General features: G+C 41.3%; 2 protein-coding genes across 2 annotated transcripts; one reads left to right on the top strand and one right to left on the bottom strand.

Moving 5' to 3' along the window:
- Positions 1-1,063: 1,063 nt before the first annotated feature.
- cdkn2d (cyclin-dependent kinase inhibitor 2D (p19, inhibits CDK4)) lies at positions 1,064-7,122 on the top strand. The gene is made up of 7 exons (XM_026256181.1): positions 1,064-1,205; positions 2,476-2,599; positions 2,884-3,014; positions 3,080-3,702; positions 4,389-5,058; positions 5,135-5,288; positions 6,345-7,122. The coding sequence occupies exons 6-7, from the start codon at positions 5,148-5,150 to the stop codon at positions 6,705-6,707; spliced, it is 504 nt and encodes a 167-aa protein (XP_026111966.1). The 5' UTR covers positions 1,064-1,205; positions 2,476-2,599; positions 2,884-3,014; positions 3,080-3,702; positions 4,389-5,058; positions 5,135-5,147; the 3' UTR covers positions 6,708-7,122.
- A 2,773-nt stretch (positions 7,123-9,895) lies between these two features.
- On the bottom strand, positions 9,896-13,236 carry LOC113090159 (volume-regulated anion channel subunit LRRC8E-like). Its single transcript, XM_026256175.1, has 2 exons — positions 13,003-13,236; positions 9,896-12,304 (listed from the first exon to the last, which is right to left on the bottom strand). Exons 1-2 carry the CDS (start codon positions 13,141-13,143, stop codon positions 10,031-10,033), a joined length of 2,415 nt encoding a protein of 804 aa, XP_026111960.1. The 5' UTR covers positions 13,144-13,236; the 3' UTR covers positions 9,896-10,030.
- Between the last annotated feature and the right edge of the window lie 6,411 nt (positions 13,237-19,647).

Genomic DNA, 19,647 nt, shown 5'->3' with positions numbered 1-19,647 from the left:
GCTTCATCCCTTCATTATTAAACACTGTTCACTCATCTGTGCATGTTTCATGAGCTCATCAGTGTGAGTGGTGTACTTCACTCTCGTACAGTATGTAATCATCTATTCCATGGTCTTCAGACGACTGGTTCATGAATCAGAGGATCTGTGAAGTCACGAGGACGTGCTGAGATCTGCACACGAGGAGAACCGTGTTCATCACTCACAGCTCAACTCTGCAGCAGTCTCTACTTTAATTATTTAAAATATTTAAATTCTTTCATTGATAGAACCGTATTTACAGTTTTATTTAGATCTGAGATTAGATCTGGGTTCAAACACACCACAGCTGTGACGCGGCAGGGGGGCGTGTCTTGTGTGTCGTCATGACAATGATCAACTGAGACCTAATTCCCTGCAGATTTTGAGAAACTGGATCCTTTGATTTTTTTTTCTGCAAAAAAAAAACTTTGCCTCTATGAAGTTTTATGTTTTTTCTCTTTTTTATTTTATTTTTGTTGTTGCTGTGATCTAGAGTTGTTTAATATGCATTATATACATTATGCAGTTATTTTTAATCAGAATTAATAAAACCCAGGACAGGTCATCTGGTTAAAACTGTAAACAGTGTGGAAAAGATTCGATGAGCTGAAGCTATTTATTAAATAATAATAAAAAAATAATAAAAATATTAGATTTTTTTTAACCTTTATTTAACCAGGAGAGAATCTCACTGAGACTAAAATCTCTTACAGGAGTGTCCTGACCAAGACAGACAGCCCAGATATACATGCAGTATATTACTACACACACACACACACACAGAGTGATTCTGCGTGTAAAATCCTCAGTCATAAAGTATTCTTCACAGACCTTCAGTTTTCACACAGCAGGACGATCAGGATTGTATTGACGGATGACAGTGTTGTTTTGTTGCTCCTTAGCTTAGCTTAGTAAGCTTAGTAAGGGCACTACTAAGGTCAGTTTTGGTTCACAGCGTCGCGCGCATTTTGCCCTCTACTGGCGCGCCTCCGCGGTCACGTGATCTCCGCCCGCGGTTTACCTGACGCTGCGTGACGTCACCGCGCACCGTGGGTTTATATTAACTCTCCGCTAAACGCGGGGATGTTATTAACTCTACTTTAAACTTGTTTAACACTGATCCTGTGGTTTTATACGCGTTAGAGCATGTCTGCTTCATGTTCGTGCTGGATCTCAAGGGGAAGGTAATTACGGCTCTTTATGAGCGACTTTATAAAGATATTAGTAGATTAAATACACTTGATTTAATCAGACGCTGTTTGTAATAATCTGTGAGCATTTCTACAGCTGTCTGCTTCACAATAACAACAACAACAACAGTTCTTCGAGGAGAAACAGTGGTAACGTTGCAGTATTTAATGATATATGGTAGTATTTCACTAATTTTGAAAGAGTTTTCTACTGGATCTGTTTTAATCCCGCTGACCGCTTTACTGACCGCTGCTGGCCCTGAACAGGACTGTGTTGTGCTGCCCTCTAACTTTATAAAAAAGTAAAAAAAAAAAAATTTGTTTACAAATGACAATTGTAGTTCTCGAAAGTTCCCTATGGCTATGACTTTATTAATGGTTGTCTAATTTATTTTATAGTTTCAAGCATTTAGTAATCATGCAAAAGAAAAATAAGTTTTACTATGATAAAACCATGTTTATTTTTGTAAGCGTTGTGATGTCCACGCTTTTTGTTGAAGAAATTATAAGGGCTGGGTCATATAGCAAAAAAGGTGGCCAAAAATGAAAGATGAAATGTTTGGCCAGTAGCCTAAAAAAGGATTTGATTTGATCCTTCTGTTTTGAGTTTTGTAATGATTTCTGACATTCAAACACGTTATCAACTATAACAGCCAAAAAACGTTTCATAGGGTTGTGCCTGAAGTGATGCACAGGCTTCATTTTTACAGTTAACATATGATTTACAGTTTATTTTAATAAATATAAAAAATGTAAAAGGTGTGCATTATAGTTGACACCTAGATGAGCAAATTACATGTGTTTTTATGACTGTAAGTAATTCTCCTCAAATGCTATTGATGTTTGGAAAAAGTGTATATTAATATCTCATGTAACTTTAGAGATGGTCCCTAAATTTGCGAATGTCCAGTTACAAGCCCACTTTAAGCCAGTGTTTTTACATTATCTCTGCGGCGGATTGCTGATGTGCGTCCATCAGTTATGATCATTCACTGACAGGAGCGACCGCGGATGGGGATGATGTGTGGTGGTGTGAGAGTCCAACACAAACTGTGTATTCTGTGTGTAGAGACTGTACTGACACTTCAGAAGCTGTGAATGAGCCGTTTTAGGACATGAGCAGATGTCACTTCCTGTCCGGACAGGAAAGAGTATTATTAGAGATGACCCCATTATAAGAGTGTGTTGTGGAAGTACAGATGATGGAGCTCACTTGATTGAGCAGATCCTCCACGATGAAGGAAACCTGTCTGTCCTCCATCAGGTGCTGATACGCCGTAATGTTGACATGACACAGATCGACCACTTCTTCACCCTGCTAATGCAACAGGAAGAGGAGGGGCTTCTCCACCCTGTGATGTCACAAGGCAACGTCCACTTCACGTCAGGTTTGATCGTGTGTGATTGTGTATCGTTCGGTAAACACCTGTTTGTTAAAGGCCTCATGAACTGCCTTTGTTTTGTTTTATCTGAGCTGTTCTCTGAGCTCCTCTTATAATGTTATCAAGCTTATTACATCAGTAATCATCACATTTAGAAGGAATAGGCTATCTTCCATCCTGTTTTGACCCTCTCATCAGAAAGCTGTGGAGGATTGTAGAGCCGGAAGTAAACACCCACTGCTGTGAGTGTGTAACTGAGAAACAAGCGTGTGTCTGTGCCGTGTGTTCAGGTGTTCACGGAGTACTTCAAGACGCTGGAGGAGGAGAGCATTCAGGATAACTTCGTGGTGGTGTACGAGCTGCTGGACGAGCTCATGGACTTCGGTTTCCCGCAGACGACAGACAGCAAGATCCTTCAGGAGTAAGACACGTCTGCTTCACGCCATCGAGCCGAGGCTCTTCTCCTGACACCTGTTTCTCTCTCAGGTACATCACGCAGCAGGGGAACAAGCTGGAGGTGGCCAAGACCAAAGTGCCCACCACGGTCACCAACGCCGTGTCCTGGAGATCTGAGGGCATCGAATACAAGAAGAACGAGGTCTTCATCGACGTCATCGAGGGAGGAAAGGAGTTTCTGATGCGTGCACACTTCTGTCTGCCGAGTGTAGAGAACGACGAGCTCGAGGGAAGACCTCCGATCACCGTTTGAGATCCCGTGTTTCACCGTGTCCGGTATTCAGGTGACTTCACATGTGTTCCCATCCACCATCTCCCTGTTTACACTCGTCACCCTGTTTACTGTTCTGATTAAAGACATCGTTCACCCAAGAATGATTATTCTGTCATTAATGACTCGCCCTCATCTCGTTCCAAACCTGTAAGAGCTTGGTTCATCTTCAGAACACAAATGAAGATATTTGTGATGAACTCCTAGAGCTCTCTGAGTCTCCAGAGACAGAAGGATCCTAACACCATCAAGACTCAGAAACACAGCAAGGACATGTGAAATGTGTGTATGATCAGTTGTGAAACTCTTATATTGTGAAGGTGCGGTATATGAAGATCATTGAGAAGAGCGGCTCTCAGGAGCTGCCCTCACTCGCTCGGAGGTCAGCGCATTACGCCTATTATTCACACAAACAACAGTGTTAAACATGCTTCTGCTCAATCAAATATCTGTCTATTAAAATGCTCTTTTTGTCTATAGTGTATTACCACATTGCTATTTATAATTATTTGTGTTACTAGTGTTTATATAACCTTAAATTATACGCATGTCTGTACTATGTCTGTACTTTCTGTACTGGAAGCTCCTGACACCAAGACAGATTCCTGTGCATGTTTGTGAGTGTGTGTGTTTGTGAGTGTGTGTGTGTGTGTGTTGTGAGTGTGAGTGTGAGTGTGTGTGTGTGTGTGTGAACCTAAAATACTAAATATAAATACCGACATAAATACAAAAACACTTACAGTCGATATCTAGCAGAAGTCAGAAAGAGCAAACATGTTTACACACACAATGAATCCGGTGCAGAAGGAAGTACAGACGGTGCAGATGTATACGCTATTACACTAATATAAGAAGAAGAATGCACTATATACAGAAGCAGAAATATGGGGGGGGGGGGGGGTTAAATTAATGTAGATATGTTAAGTGTGCAGGTATATTATTTACAAATTATCTCACAAAGCAGGCTTTTAAAAAAGACTGTTGGTTGATGTATATCAGATGATGTGTAGAGGATGATTGGTATTAATTATCATCATGTAATAGTATTTATATATCCATGTGTTTCAGATTACCAGCTGAGGACAAACAGTTTATGAGACGTGGCTGAAAACTACACAGCAATCTGTGGAAGAAGTTTATTAAATGTTTTTAGTAGTGGGTTTTATCCTCTGAGAATTTCATTAGAAAAAAATTATTGTATAAATCGTTAATCTTGAATGTAAACACACCCAGCATTTCAGTAATTTTCTAAAGTGCTTTTTGCACCAGATCATGGAATATGTTTTCAATCATTTCTGTTTATTTTTGCAATAAATGTAATTTATTTGTCCTGGAATAACTGATATATCTAAATATGTTTATTATCATGAGCGTGTGTTGGCACGAAAGCCCGCTCTTTTCCGCGCGCTCTCTCTCTCTCTCTCTCAGTGAATGAACGCAACAGTTTACAAAATAAACCTTCTCAAATCGCCCGCCTTCTGTGCTCTACTTCCTCATTGGTCACTGGCGCAGTTGCCACGGTGATACTGCAGCAACGCCTATCGGCACTCCTCCCTTTTGTCCAATTATGGCAGCCGCGTTGGTGTGTGTGAGCGCTGATTGGCTGCGGCGCTGTTGTCGGTCAGGCGCGCGATGTGAAGGCGCTCAGCGCGTTTATTTCAGATTGTTTTGACGGATTCCAGTAAACAGATAAACAGCCAACGGTCGCTCATCTGCGGACTGACGCACACAGACAGCGGTAAGCACTTCACATGCTGTTTGTGTCGATGCTGTTGAGTCGGTTCGTGTTGTCACTCAATGTTTTCTCGGATCAGATCTCCTCAGAGGATGGTTGTGGACGGGTTCGGCCGCGGGAAGAGTCTCAGCGCGGCGGCGGCGCGGGGGAATGTGGACGCGGTGCGGCGGATGTTGCAGGATCACCGGCTCCAACCGGACACGCTCAACGAGTTCGGGAAAACCGCACTGCAGGTCAAACGCTCTTCACATTTATAGCATAGAGTTACAGATCCTCACTGCGCTGTTTGTTTCGCTTTCCCTTCCAGCCGCGATGACGTCACGACGAGCTGTCACTCATGACAGTGATCTCGATTGACGTCACGCGCATTTTATGATCAGAGATGTAAGGGGCCTTGGGAAATGTAATAGCTTACAGATTACAAGTTACCCTGTTTAAAATTTAACAAGTAAGGTAACCATGTTAATTACTTTATTAAAGTACTTTTGGTAATCATGATCAAACATTAATCTTACAGTAGAACTCAACTCAGAACTCAGATCAGAATCATCTTAAAGCACAGCTGACACTAAATCAGACTTTAGCAGCTCTTTTAACTTCTGAGACTAAATACAGATTTAAAATCTTAAGATATAGTTTAAAAGCTAAGATATTGTTTCTGAAATCAAATCTTTGTACTGGGTGGGGGGTCAATAAAGAAATGAATTGGTTAGTCTGAACAACTGGTTAAACTGTTTAGACTAGTCTTAAAAAGTTAGTCATCTATTTTTTTTATGCTTGAAGACTGGTCATAATTTTTTTTTAATTCAGTTATGAAGAGGAAGACTGTTCTTGTTTATTATAGTGGATGAGTAAGACTGGTTATCTGTTGCCAGCTGCTGGTTAGTTAAACTAGTTCTTGAGACTCTTAACACGGTCACTAAGTTATGCATCTAACCTCTGGTTGTTTCTGTGAGTTTTGCATAGTATTTTCTTTACCCTTTACTTCAAAAACTGTGTCCAAAAGGGTAATATTTTCTAAACTCCAGAAACACTGATGTCTCATATTTCAGAGCAGTCACAGCAATTTGGTAAAGAAATCAATTATATCTGTGTGTGTGTGAAAATATCCCCCCGTCATACTGAACATTTTCACACATAACTGTGATTTAATTACACATTTCCTCTCAGCAGCAGATTAGAGTTAGACTTGTTTAGTGATTAAAGTGTGTAAGCAGCTCGTGAACACGAGGCGTGGCTCCTGAGTGACAGTGTGTGTGTGTGTGTGTGTGTGTGTGTGTGCGCTGCAGGTGATGATGATGGGCTGCACCAGTGTGGCTCGTGTGCTGCTGGACCACGGAGCTGACCCTAATGTCCAGGACCGCTGTGGAGTGACCCCTGCACATGATGCGGCCCGCACCGGGTTCCTGGACACACTGAGGGTTCTGGTGGAGCACGGGGCCTCTGTTAACGTCCCTGACCACAGCGGAGCCCTGCCCCTCCACACGGCCGTCCGCGAGGGCCACAGGGACGTGGTGGAGTACCTGGCCCCGCTCTCTGACCTCGGGCACCGGGACGGCCGTGGGGTCACCGCTCTGGACACGGCCCGGGACGCTTGCGCTCTGGAGATGGTGGAGCTGTTAGAGCGTCTGATGGGGACCAGTTCACACTGAAGAACTGTACGCCTCGACTCATGAGAGGCTTGTATTTATATCAATCTGTTGGATGTTTGAGTAGTTGGTAGTTGAACTCATCACATGTAGCACTGGTTTTGCACAGAGCGGATCCGGGACGGCTCTCCTCGAGCGGGTCTGCAGGCACACCTGTAAATAACACTTTCTTTGGTATCTTACAAAACATTTCTGTGCAGAAACTTGAACTGTTAACAGTTTTATTCTTGTGAAATTATTTCTTGCCATCCGCGCACTGATGAATTCTTGCTTTGCGTGTAAGTTTGCTCGGATTAATGTCTGTAAATAACATTTTATGAATTTATTTGACCTATTTATTGAAGAATTGTATATTAACGTTTGTTTACCGTGGTATTTCAGATGTTATTTATTAAAGTGTTTAATAAACTGAAAAAACTAACGTGCTGTAGCTGTTCGTATTTTCCAGCAGATGGATCCCTCTTCAAAGACATGAACAAAAAACACATGCGGTCATATCAAGCTTTTATTTCTGAACCATGCTGAGACTCAGGAACAAACACGATCTGACACAGAACTGAACTGTTTTCCTCTGTTTCTGGAGCTCAAGGTGACCCTGAACGGCTCAACTTCCCCACAGGAATGTGTGCCACTGTACGAGACAAACCTTGTGCTGTCACAGGACACAGACGTTTACTATTGAGAGGACACAGACACAATGCTGGGTTTGTTCTCTCGCTGCATTCAGTCCAAACTCTCAGGATCCCTCTGACATCCAGCAGAGCGCTCGCCGAATCTTCTGCATGACCTCCAGAGCTTCAGACAGTGCCTCGATCGATGAGTGATTCTCTGCCAATCGATTGCTTCTTGAAGTCTGACTCCTCTGCTCTCAAACAGGATTAATCTAACACCTGTTTAATCCTGACAGAGAGTGTTTTAACTCCGATCAGTTCAAACCCAGCTGGATGATCTCAGCAGACGAGCTCATACTGTACAATAAAACAATTCTCAACACATCCATACTACGTGAAGTAACATCCAAGTATTGTGACCCAAGGCTACTGTATACAGGCCACCATACAGACTTTATTAAAGAGTTTGGTGATTTTACATCTGAGCGTTTACATTTTACGTTAGTTCTGGCTGCAGATAAAGTTTTAATAGTTGGTGATTTTAATTATCCATGTTGATAAAATCATACTCTAGATTTAATGATCCAAAATGCAGCAGCAAGAGTTCTTACTAGAACCAGGAAGTATGACCATATTAGCCCGGTCCTGTCCACACTGCACTGGCTCCCTATCAAACATCGTATAGATTTTAAAATATTGCTTATTACTTATAAAGCCCTGAATGGTTTAGCACCTCAGTATTTGAATGAGCTCCTTTTACATTATACTCCTCTACGTCCGCTACGTTCTCAAAACTCAGGCAATTTGATAATACCTAGAATATCAAAATCAACTGCGGGTGGCAGATCCTTTTCCTATTTGGCTCCTAAACTCTGGAATAACCTACCTAACATTGTTCGGGTTTTTTCTCCATTCTGTCACCGATGGAGTTTCGGTTCCTTGCTGCTGTCGCCTCTGGCTTGCTTAGTTAGGGTCACTTCATCTACAGTGATATCATTGACTTCATTGCAAATAAATGCACAGACACTATTTAAACTGAACAGAGATGACATCACTGAATTCAATGATGAACTGCTTTTAACTGTTATGAAGAAAAGCAGTATTTCCAATCAGATTTATTCAGGTGTTGCTGTTTAAATCCAGAGTGAACTTACTTACATAGATAAACATCTGAGCTTAAACTCTACTGAGAGAAACTAGACATCAGAAAGAGTTCATCTGAAGGGACACGGATTAATCTGTTGTGGCATCAGTATGGCGTCGGTTCAGTGTTTTTTGCGTTCGCTCACTATCGAACTCTTTCTGTCTCAGGTTTGGAAGAGTTGTTACCATGTTTTCTCAAAGCGATTTTTTTAAAAGTCTTCATTTAAGAGTTTATTCATAAACTAAACCAACCAGGTACAAGGTGAATCACATCACAAACCTTCATTTGAAAATGATAAGTACAAAAAATGTACAAGACAGTGTGTATTTAATGACTAATGAGGGAAAGAACTACAATCCCATGAACCAGTGCGAATGATCTAATTACTAAAAACTAGAATACAGCTATTGATTTAAAGATGTTAATTGTGCATATATAAACTACAAATTTTATGTTTACTTCAAAATAAGCAGATATGCACAAAGAGCATAAAGACACTATTACTCTATTTGTAATGCATCATGGGAGAGTGGGCGGAGCTAAAGAGCTCTTTTGGATCACTGATTGGTGAAGACTTTTTTGCAGAATCATAAATATCTTTTTTCCTAACCAGGAATTCCACTGTTAAACATGATTACTAAAAAAATACTTTAAAATATTTAGTGCAGCCCGTCTTGGAGATCTAGTCTGTCTGGTGAAAGTTCAGGAAATAAACACAATGACATTTAGCTGACGCTTTTATCCAAAGCGACTTACAATTGCTATATATGTCAGAGGTCGCACACCTCTGGAGCAACTAGGGGTTAAGTGTTTTGCTCAGGAACACATTGGTGGATTTGAACCCGGGTCTCTCACACCAAAGGCATGTGTCTTATCCACTGCGCCAACACCACCCCATGAGCATTGTGCTTGTAATTCCTGTAATCAGTCTACATTACTGAGCTCATATCATCAATAACCTGGTTTCCCTCCAAAGTTGGAACGTTAACTTTGGAATATCCAATAAAACATTTGTGAACAAGCACCATTTTCATCCAGCAAACCCAAATGTCCTGATAAACTGGCACTATGAATCACTAAGAAACGCAGGACTGAATATAATCATTTCCATATGTGTATGTATAATAAATGACTTGTGCCTCAGCGAGGAGATGAAACCCAATAAATATGGTTAATGCTTTCAAAGGTGAATGCTGCTGTTTCGTGTAAGACAATTATACAGAAATACTTTTTCAGCAGGAGATCGGTCCTCCGGTCAGTCTGGTTCTGCGTCCTATCGCACAAAATCCCATGTACAAAGAGCAATATATTCAGCAAATGCGCTTCCATCTTCCATTATTCACATTAACCTTTTATCACACAAGTAAATCCCACCTTAAGCGAGTGAAAAAACATTTCTTACGAATTAATGCATTTTTATTAGAAATTTGGCATTTCCATCACTCGTTTCTAATGCAATACTACAAACTGTGCATTACATATAGCTAATGTCATCACATAAATCACAGGACAGTCTATTTAGAAAAGTGTAAAAGTTATTTTAAAAAAGTGTGAATGCTCTAGTGCTGTGATTATCTGTGCTTCATCCTGTCCTTCACGTCTGGAGGCAGAAGGTCCATCAGACTGTCCTCCACGATCACAGCGGTCAGTTTGAGCGAGACACAGTCGGCGATCTCCACAGGCAGAGACTCCAGACGGTTTCCCTTCAGCTCCAGCCGAAGCAGCTGAGCCAGATTCCCGACCCGAGGAGACAGCGAGGAGATGCTGTTATTCCCCAGCGCCAGCACCTTCAGCCTCTTACAGGAGAACAGCTCCTCGGGGAGACTCTCCAGAGAGTTAAAGGCCAGCGAGAGGAACTGCAGACTCTGAAGGATGCCGATCTCCGAGGGCAGAGACGCCAGCTGGTTGTGGGAAAGGTCCAGGTGTCGGAGTTTGGTGCAGTAACAGAGGCGCGGCGGAAGACTGCGGATCTTGTTCCAGCTGAGGTCCAGTGTCTCCAGGGCGCGGAGCTTGCTGATGTGCTCGGGGATGTAGGAGATGTGGTTGTGCCAGAGCTTGAGGACGGTCAGACGACGACAGTGCTGCAGACTCAAGATCTCTTCCACGGTGGTGAGGCGGTTCTCTCGAAGGTCCAGCTCCTGCAGGAGGGACAGACTGAAGACGGCGCTGGGGATCCGCTCCAGACCGCAGCCCGTCAGCTCCAGAGCGCTCAGGTTCACCAGCTTCTTCAGACTGTTGTAGACCTGGAGTCTGGTTCCCTCGTTGTGAACGCACAGTCGCAGGAGCTGACCGCAAACATCCACAACACTGGGCGGGATCTTGGTCAGCTTGCAGCGTAAGGTCAGCAGGCGCAGGTTCTTCAGCTCACGTAAAGAGTCCAGCGCCGGACCGCGGGAGAACTCACTGCTCAGAGCGCCGCTCAGGTGAAGCTCCTCCAGACTCTGTAAGCTGTACATCCACAGCGGAACCTGCTCCGGGCCCTCGAAGCCCAACCGCAGAACCTTCAGGTTCTCACGCAGATGACTGAGGGCCTCCAGCTGGAGCTTGGCCGGACTGTGGATCAACACCATCTCCTGTAAGGCTGGAAGCTGTGATACGGTTCCTGGGATCGTCACGTTACTGATCAGCTCCAGTTTGAGCGACTGGACCTCGGAGATCTCAAAGACAGTGTCGGGTAACCCTGGGAGCAGGAACAGAGCGAGCTCCAGCCTCTCGGAGGCGTTGCGTGACAGACGAGCGCGGAGTTTATCGGCCGTCCACTCCAGGTTGAGGTTGAGCTGCCGTAAGCGACATTCACTGACCTCCGAGAGGAAGACGGCGAAGCGTTTGGAGTACAGGGCGTCATACTGATCACTGAGGTGCAGCAGAAATGCAAAGTCATTTTTAACATCCGGGATGTCGTTTATTCCCGTCTCCAAGCGCACTGCCTCAAAGGAATACTCTTTCAGCGGTCGGTGAAACAGCCAGTAAAGTGAATAAACACACAGCAGTCCGTACACTCCCACGAAGCAGATGTAGCAGTAGGCTAATTTAGAGAACAGGTGTGCTTTATTGTAGTTACAGCAGAACACACTGAACCCCGTCAGATCTGGAGGCACCGAGCACATCACCACGATCTGGATGTTAGGGACCAGTGCCACGCTGTAAACTGTGATCAGAGCGAATTTGAAGACCTTCAGCGCCGTCTGCAGCACGTACATGAAGTAAAGCAGATCCGCCGCCTCCACGTGTGTCCGAAACTTACGGACTTTCTCAAACAGGGCCTTGGCCTGCTCACCTTCCTTCTTATCCAAGAGCGACGCGGTCGGCTGCGGTTCTGCTGATTTCTGCTCCGAGCCGGACTTTATGGAAGATCGGATCAGAGACACCATGTCGTCGTTGTTGTCTGCGGCTGATTTGGTCATTGTGTTCTTCCTCCACACGACCATCCTCTCCTCTCGTCGTTCTTCATAGACTTCGCTGATGGCTCTCGTGGTCCAGGGAGAGTCGAAGCACTTCCTCAGTATGGTCACAAACAGCTCGATCTTAGACGACGTTCCTGGGAACTTGAACCAGAAGCTGCTGGCCACCATGAAGATCATGCTGTGGATGACCACTAGGTAAGGGAAGTACTTTCCGTACCAGTGCACGGCCCGTTCGTAGCAGAAGTGGTTGACGAACTCGTACTGGTGGATATCCAGACCGTTCTTCCGGCCGAACACCTCCACGACGTCCGGACCGAGGTGTTTGGTGATGGAGAACTCCCACAGACTCTGGTTCTCCTGCCGCAGGTGACTGCAGTCTCGCTCTCCGCCGGAGAGATCCGGGAATCGGTTCGGCAGACAAGATATCTTGTCTTGGGTCAGCTGCGGAGAGATGAAGATTGTCTAAGCATCAGTGATGATGACACACGAAATCACACTCATCTAACAAACATTTACACTGCAAACACCTGCGTGTTTCTAGCAGCAAATAAAAGGAAGAAAGACCGATGGGTATCACGAGACACGACAGGAGTCTGGCGACAAACACACCACAGAGACACGTTATAATCCGCTAAAGCTCTTGCCTAATCACTTCTCTTTACTGCACACGTTCCTGATCAGACGTTCATGGAGAACAGAATGACAAACCACAGCAGAACACACAATAATATATACTTTCCTAAGGAACAGTTCACATGAAAATGTAAATGTTCACTCTCATGTCACTCCTAACCTGTTTAATGTGTCTGCATGCAGCATTTCTGAAGCTGGAGTGAAGGAAAACATTAAAACACATAGTATTAAAACACTAACACAGAGAATCACATGGTATCTGAAGGTTTGGAATAAAGTGTGTGTCACATGGATGAATGTTATTATACTTTTATGATACTTTGATAGTGTTTGTTGTGGAGTATGTTGCAGTGCATGGTAAAACACAGCTCAAAGGTTCTTTAAAACCCATCTTCTTGCATTAAAGGAAAGGAAGAACAATTAAATTTTGATGTGAACTAGTTCTTCTCAGTGACTGACTAATGGTGTCAGGACTCTGGAGGTAGATCTGATGTCAGGAAGCTCACCTGAAGCGTGCAGCCGAACACCCCGATCATCAGCATGGTGACGCCCAGATACTCCGACAGGACGTCCCACCAGGGCTTCAGGACCCGGAGATGAGGGTTCTGCTCCGACGTGATGCTCCGGATCTCATTCACAGGAATCATCTCCACACCTGCCAGGGAAACACCGATCCAGACTGAAAAATTAGGTAAATATCACATGAAAATGGACTTATATTGACTTGTGAAGTTCAGCTGTATTACACTGGTGTTGCTGATCTGCGAGGAGGATCAGAGTTACTATTAAACTCAAGACTCAAGAGTTTCTTGCCTTTATTTTGATAAGAACTCTCAGAGACACAAACTTGAATAAATGAATTGTTGAATAAACATTTAAAAAGAACAGTATTTATTTTTCTAACAATATAAATCTTTGCTATCAATTCTTAACAGTTTCATCCTTGCTGAATAAAAGTTTTTTTTTATTTTTTTTTATTACTGACCACAAACTTTTGAACTGTAGTGTATAGTAAGAGCATAAATATATTTTAAATAAAGATTCTTTTTATTCATCAAATAATCCTGTAAGTGAGTGGTCACTGAAAGATGAGGAGCATCTATAACTTCCTGTAAAAGTCTGACAATAATGACGCTGATTCCTCATTAGACTGCTGATCTCAGGTGAGAACACACATGTAGTTAAGACTCGTATATGAAATCACATCTGTGTAAGAGCCGCTGAATGGAGTTAATAGAGTTAGTGAATAGAGTTGAACTCACCTGCGCTGTTCCTCAGAGTCTGATCTGAAACACACCGAGACTCAGAACACACTCGATCTGATCCGATGATGAGGAGAAGGACTACACCAACAATCCCCACACAGCCATGCAGCAGATTCATATTCAGAATTCATATTTCACTGTCACTTCTTCTGACTGGTTCACGTTCCGCTGGGAAATGTTTAGTGCAGGCGCTAATTAAATAAACTAATTAAAGCACAGCATAAACAGGGTTTGTTTTACTTCTGAGCGCCAAATGTTCTCACTAATACAGTGAAAGATCATGACAACCGATTTATGAGGACAATTTATGTTATTAGTTATCAATCGAACAAATCTCGTTAGTTTTAATCCAATGACGTGCACAGATGTGCTCCAATCAAAACATTTTATTTAAGATTGAATCCGTGAATGTTGTTTTGCAAACTACTCATATTTTCCTGAATCTATCTGTCCATCCATTCATCTATTATTATTATCATCATCTTGTTTTAATCTGTATTTAGCGCGCTGAATCGTTCCCGCGCTTGGTGTTCAGTGTTTTGGCGCCACCGCGCGAATCTCCCACAAATCCACACAAACCACTGTAAAAACGTATGCTTTTAATATATATATATATATATATATATATATATATATATATATATATATATATATATATATATATATATATATATATATACACGTTTTGTACAATGTATTATTTGTTGTAAAGCAGGCATAAATAACCATTTATTCATTATTTTGCATGATTAAAAGAAAAAGCATTCCTTTTCAAACAAAAAGCTTAATTTGTACAAGAGTTTCGTCCATTAAGAATGAACAGAAGCTAACATGACTGATAGCAAAGGAACAGTATCTCAAATAAATTAAAGGAAAAAAATAAAAACAAACTTCATGCAATACCACCTTACAAAATCCTTGGAAAAACAACTTAAACTGGTTTAACAAATACATAATTTCATCAGCCTGTTAAAACTATCAAGTGCCTCTGTAGATAAATCTGGAAACGATTGCTCATTTGGTTAGTAAAAATGATCTTGTGTTTGTGTTTGTCCATCTCCAGAAGCTCCAGAGTTCATTTCACATGATCAGTTTCAAGATTGATCAATGTCTGACATGAAAAAGACAAATACAAAATCATGAGATGTGCTGCTTCAGGGTCCGGCCAGGATCGAGTCCAGCACATCCCAGCGGATCGTGGCACTGCTTTGGGCTCAGAGGGAGGTGGCCATGGCCACCCCTGTTTAAACTCTGGCCACCCCTGTGGCCACCCCTAGGTTTATTTGCAGTGGGCACTGGGTACTATTAATTTAAATGCAGAATGTAAATTCACAATAGTTTAAGAAGTGAAAAAAAAGTGCAGCACATGCTGCAGCCACAGTTTTGAGTCTCTGAGCAACATTAAAGTGCTTCGTTCCTGAATGAATCAACCGTTTAAATGATTCGGTTCAAACGCAATGACTCACTTATTAACAGTGACTCGCTGCCACCTATTGGCGGTTTTAATTTCACATTTTATGGAACCTTTTCATTTTTTAAATAATTTCAAACATCAGTTTTCAATGTTTTATCTTTAAAAAAATCAAAACATTATTTATTCATTTGTCACTGCAGGTTAAAGTATTCCATGTTCCACGGAGCTGCATTAAACAGTGTGTAAAAACATCTAAATGGCACTTCAGATGCAGCTTCTGTTTTATCTGCATTGCAAAGATCAATTTTGTTGATAATGATTGCATTTGCTTGGTAGAAGAACCAAATGCAAGTATTTGACCTAAAAGATGGTGCACAATTTTAGAAACAATGGTGTAAAGGTAAAAAGAAAATAAAAAAATCAGATGTCAGCACAATTAAAAATAAGATATCAGCACAATAACACTCAGCAAAATAGTCTAATTATCATTATCGATAAAATCCTAGAACTCACAGAGATATAATTTTTTTTCTATATTGCAAACCCTTTTTTTTCTTTTTTTTTTAATGTGCCACCCCAAAATTTACTGAGAGAGAGAGAGAGACTGAGAGAGAGAGAGAGAGAGAGAGAGAGACTGAGAGAGAGAGAGAGAGAGAGAGAGAGAGGGAGGGAGAGAGAGAGAGAGAGACTGAGAGAGAGAGAGAGGGAGGGAGAGACTGAGAGAGAGAGAGAGACTGAGAGAGAGAGAGAGAGACTGAGAGAGAGAGAGGGAGGGAGAGACTGAGAGAGAGAGAGAGAGAGAGGATGAGGATTAAATTCCTTTATTTATACCATATAGGTAAAACCAAACTGTGTAACAATTTTACATTCATACAATTCATATATCACAATTGAAACATTTAGCCGATCACAACAAAATAGTTAAAAACTGACCACTAAATCATCATTTTCATTAACTGTGCATAGTACCTCATTTACAGCCCTTAAATTTACAAACATTGGCAAGCACCCTACAAGTTTATAGTATGCATATTCAATCTTAAGTCTTGATTTCACCAACCCCATAAACATGAACAAGGGATCTAAACTGTCTTTGCCCAACATCTTATTTTTCCTTGTTTTCCAAATAGCCAACTTGGCAATACCAAACACATAATTTAATAAAACCAAAGCGTTTTTATGACTAACTGAATATTTTGGTCCACATATAAACAGGTGATAAGAAAAATCTTCACCTATGGCTGATGCCCATTGGGTTAAGACAGTGAACAAATTTCCCAGCCGTGCACATTGCACAAACAAATGAAAAACAGTTTCACTTTCAGAACAAAAAGGACATCCCTCTGTTGTATTTGGATTGAGGTGCACCACATGTCTATTCGTTGCTATTGCGCCATGAACTATTCTCCATTGCAAATCGCCTGTTCGTTTGTCAATTGGGCGTTTATACAATGACCGCCAGCAGCCTTTGGGGGAGGCATTATCTCTAAAAAATTCAGTCCATCTAGATGAAATCACTCCAGACAAAAATTGTGCATTGGTTACTTTGACACAAGTCACATATAATGCCGTCTTCTCAGCAGACTCAAAACTGCCCAGTTTAGGAGTATTGAAGGACAATATAAGGTTTTCCTCCTCCTGCCATTGTCCTGAATTAGCAGTTACCATTAAGGTTGGAAAAATATATTCAGATCCAGTTTTCCATTCATTAATATGATTAGAATTCTTAATGAATGATCGTTGATCAAAATTCAGTTCTCCAAGCATTCCGTCAGTGAGCTGTTTCAAAAACCGAGTAGATTTGATCCCAGTTCTCTCACTCAGATTGTCTACACTGATACTTAGAAGATGGCCCAATTTCACACATCCAGCTGTTATCAGTCGTGATGTCACATTGGCGGAGCATAATTGTCTAGAGGGCAAAAATGGATTAAAAAACAACGGTTCTTCAAAAAGCCAATGACCTGCACTCATTTCAACTGATCTTGACACAGAAAATACTTTCCAAGCTTCCATCATAGACCTGTAGAAGGGGGTCAGATCTATTAAAATTGTCTCATTTAAGTCCATTAGGAACAAGTGTCTATGAATTGCCATATTTCCTGCCTTTTTTAACAATGCAACTGCTGTATTTAGCCAAGCAATATCATTGGTGTAAAGTAGTCTTTGAGCAGCTTGCAGGCGAAATGCCAGAAGTCTAGATTTGATGTCCACAAGACTTTGCCCCCCTTCTTGAACTGGCAAAAAAAGAATAGCTGAACGAACCCAATGCTGTCCAGACCAGAAGAATGTCACTAGTTTCCTTTGGATTTCTTGAATTAATCCAGCAGGTGGCTGTAGCACAATAAATCTGTGCCACAAAGCAGAAGCAACTAAATTATTAGCCACTAATACTCTCCCCCTATAAGACATCTGTGGCAACAGCCATCTCCATTTTGACAGTCGGTTGCACACTCTCTCCAATACTCCTTCCCAATTCTGTTTTTGATACTCCTCAGATCCCAAAAACACACCCAAAATTTTTAGTCCCCTTGTGTTCCAGTTTAAATTACAGGGTAGTTTTGGAAACCTTTTTAAACCTCTATAACCTGCCCAAAAGGCTTCAGTCTTTTCCCAGTTTACTTTGGCCGATGATGCCTTTTCATACATGTCAATTGTCTTAATTAAAACATCAATATCATTTTGATCATTGACAAAAATTGTGACATCATCAGCATAAGCAGTAACCATAATTCTTGAAACCTGAGGCATAGTAGGTATTGAAAAGCCAGTTAAAGCTTTTCGTATGTGAAGGAGAAAAGGTTCAATTGCAATACTGTACAATTGCCCTGATAAGGGACAGCCTTGTCTGATACCTCTCGAAACTGAAATGGGCCTGCTTAAGCCACCACCCAGCTTAACCATACAAGAAGCTCCAGTATATAAAAGTTGTATCCATTTTATAAATTTTTTACCAAAACCAAAACTTTCAAGTAAATTAAAGAGGTAGTTATGGTCTACACGATCAAATGCTTTTTCTTGATCTAATGTTAATACTCCAATCTCTTCATTATATGATTTACAAATATCCAAGACATCTCTCACCAGGAAAAGATTATCCATTATTGATCGTTTTGGGACACAGTAGGTTTGGTCTTGGTGGATTATAAAATGTAGATACTTCTTGAGTCTGTTAGCAATACATTTAGATAGAAGCTTATATTCTGTTGTTAACAAGGCGACAGGTCTCCAGTTTTTTAGGAGAGTTAAATCTCCCTTTTTTGGTAAAAGAGACAATACAGCACGTTGACATGAAGTTGGTAAAAACCCATCTCTATAACTCTCATAAAATACTCCAAAGAGGTCCATACCAATACATTCCCAAAAATGTTTATAAAATTCAGAAGTCAGTCCATCAATGCCAGGAGAACGACAAGGTTTTAACTGTCCAACGGCATCACTGAGTTCGTGAAAAGAAATTCTAGCTTCCAAAGCAGTCTTGGATTTACAGTCTATTTTTGGCAGATCTTGACACAGCTGTGCAGCACAATCAGAATCACATTCATCAGCCTTATATAGACAAGAATAAAAATCAACAGCATGACGACGCATTTCTGTAATATTGTTGGTTATTTTCCCATCAGGAAGGCGCAAGCATGTCATTTGTTTGTGCTGTGCCACTGATCTTTCCAGATTAAAAAAGAAAGTACTTGAGGCATCCATTTCAGCAACTGATGTAAACCGTGCCCTTACCAATGCTGCCTTCACCCTTTCATTCAATAAAGAGCTTAACTGTGACTTCTTCTGCTGCAAATTATTTATCATAGTTTGATCATTTCTTTGTAATGCAACAGTTTCTATAGAATCTATGTCTTTTTCAAGTCTTTTAACTGTTTCTCTTTCTATGACAGTAGAATATGCAGTATATTGTTGACAATATGTTCTAATATGAATTTTGCCAATTTCCCACCACTGCTTTAAATTTTCAAAATCTGCCTTATTAGTTCTCCATTGATTCCAAAAAGTAACAAAGTATTCACAAAAAGATACATCTTGCAATAATTTAGCATTGAAGTGCCAATATGAGGATTTTCTTGGAGAGTGTACCATATTTACTGAAATAAACACCAAGTGGTGATCAGAAAATCCCACAGGACAAATACAACAATCAATGATTCTATTATTAAAAGACTCTGAAACATAGATTCTGTCTAATCGGGCAGCACTGACTCGATTGTCAGACATTTTAACCCAGGTATATTGTCTCTCTGCTGGGTGTTTAATTCTCCACATATCCAACAATTCAGCTTCCTTCATTAATTTTGACAAAGAAATAGAAGAAGGCATATGAGGCTCCTCATTTACACGGTCAACAGTAAACTTTTCCGTGCAATTCCAGTCTCCACCAATAATAATATTTCCATCACTAAAATCTTGTTTTAAAACATTGCTCAATATATTAAAGAAAATAATTCTTTCATGTCCCAGGTTTG

Source organism: Carassius auratus, chromosome 6 (assembly GCF_003368295.1).
Source record: "Carassius auratus strain Wakin chromosome 6, ASM336829v1, whole genome shotgun sequence".
Taxonomy (NCBI): Eukaryota; Metazoa; Chordata; class Actinopteri; order Cypriniformes; family Cyprinidae; genus Carassius; species Carassius auratus.
Note: the sequence above shows the minus strand (reverse complement) of the source record. Positions and strands in the feature narration are given on the sequence as shown.

Coding starts and splice junctions, on each gene's coding strand:
- cdkn2d (XM_026256181.1), top strand. CDS start 5,148: ATGGTTGTGGACGGGTTCGGCCGCGGGAAGAGTCTCAGCGCGGCGGCG. Junction 5,289..6,344: donor TCGGGAAAACCGCACTGCAG/GTCAAACGCTCT, acceptor TGTGCGCTGCAG/GTGATGATGATGGGCTGCAC.
- LOC113090159 (XM_026256175.1), bottom strand. CDS start 13,143: ATGATTCCTGTGAATGAGATCCGGAGCATCACGTCGGAGCAGAACCCT. Junction 12,305..13,002: donor TGTTCGGCTGCACGCTTCAG/GTGAGCTTCCTG, acceptor ATCTCTCCGCAG/CTGACCCAAGACAAGATATC.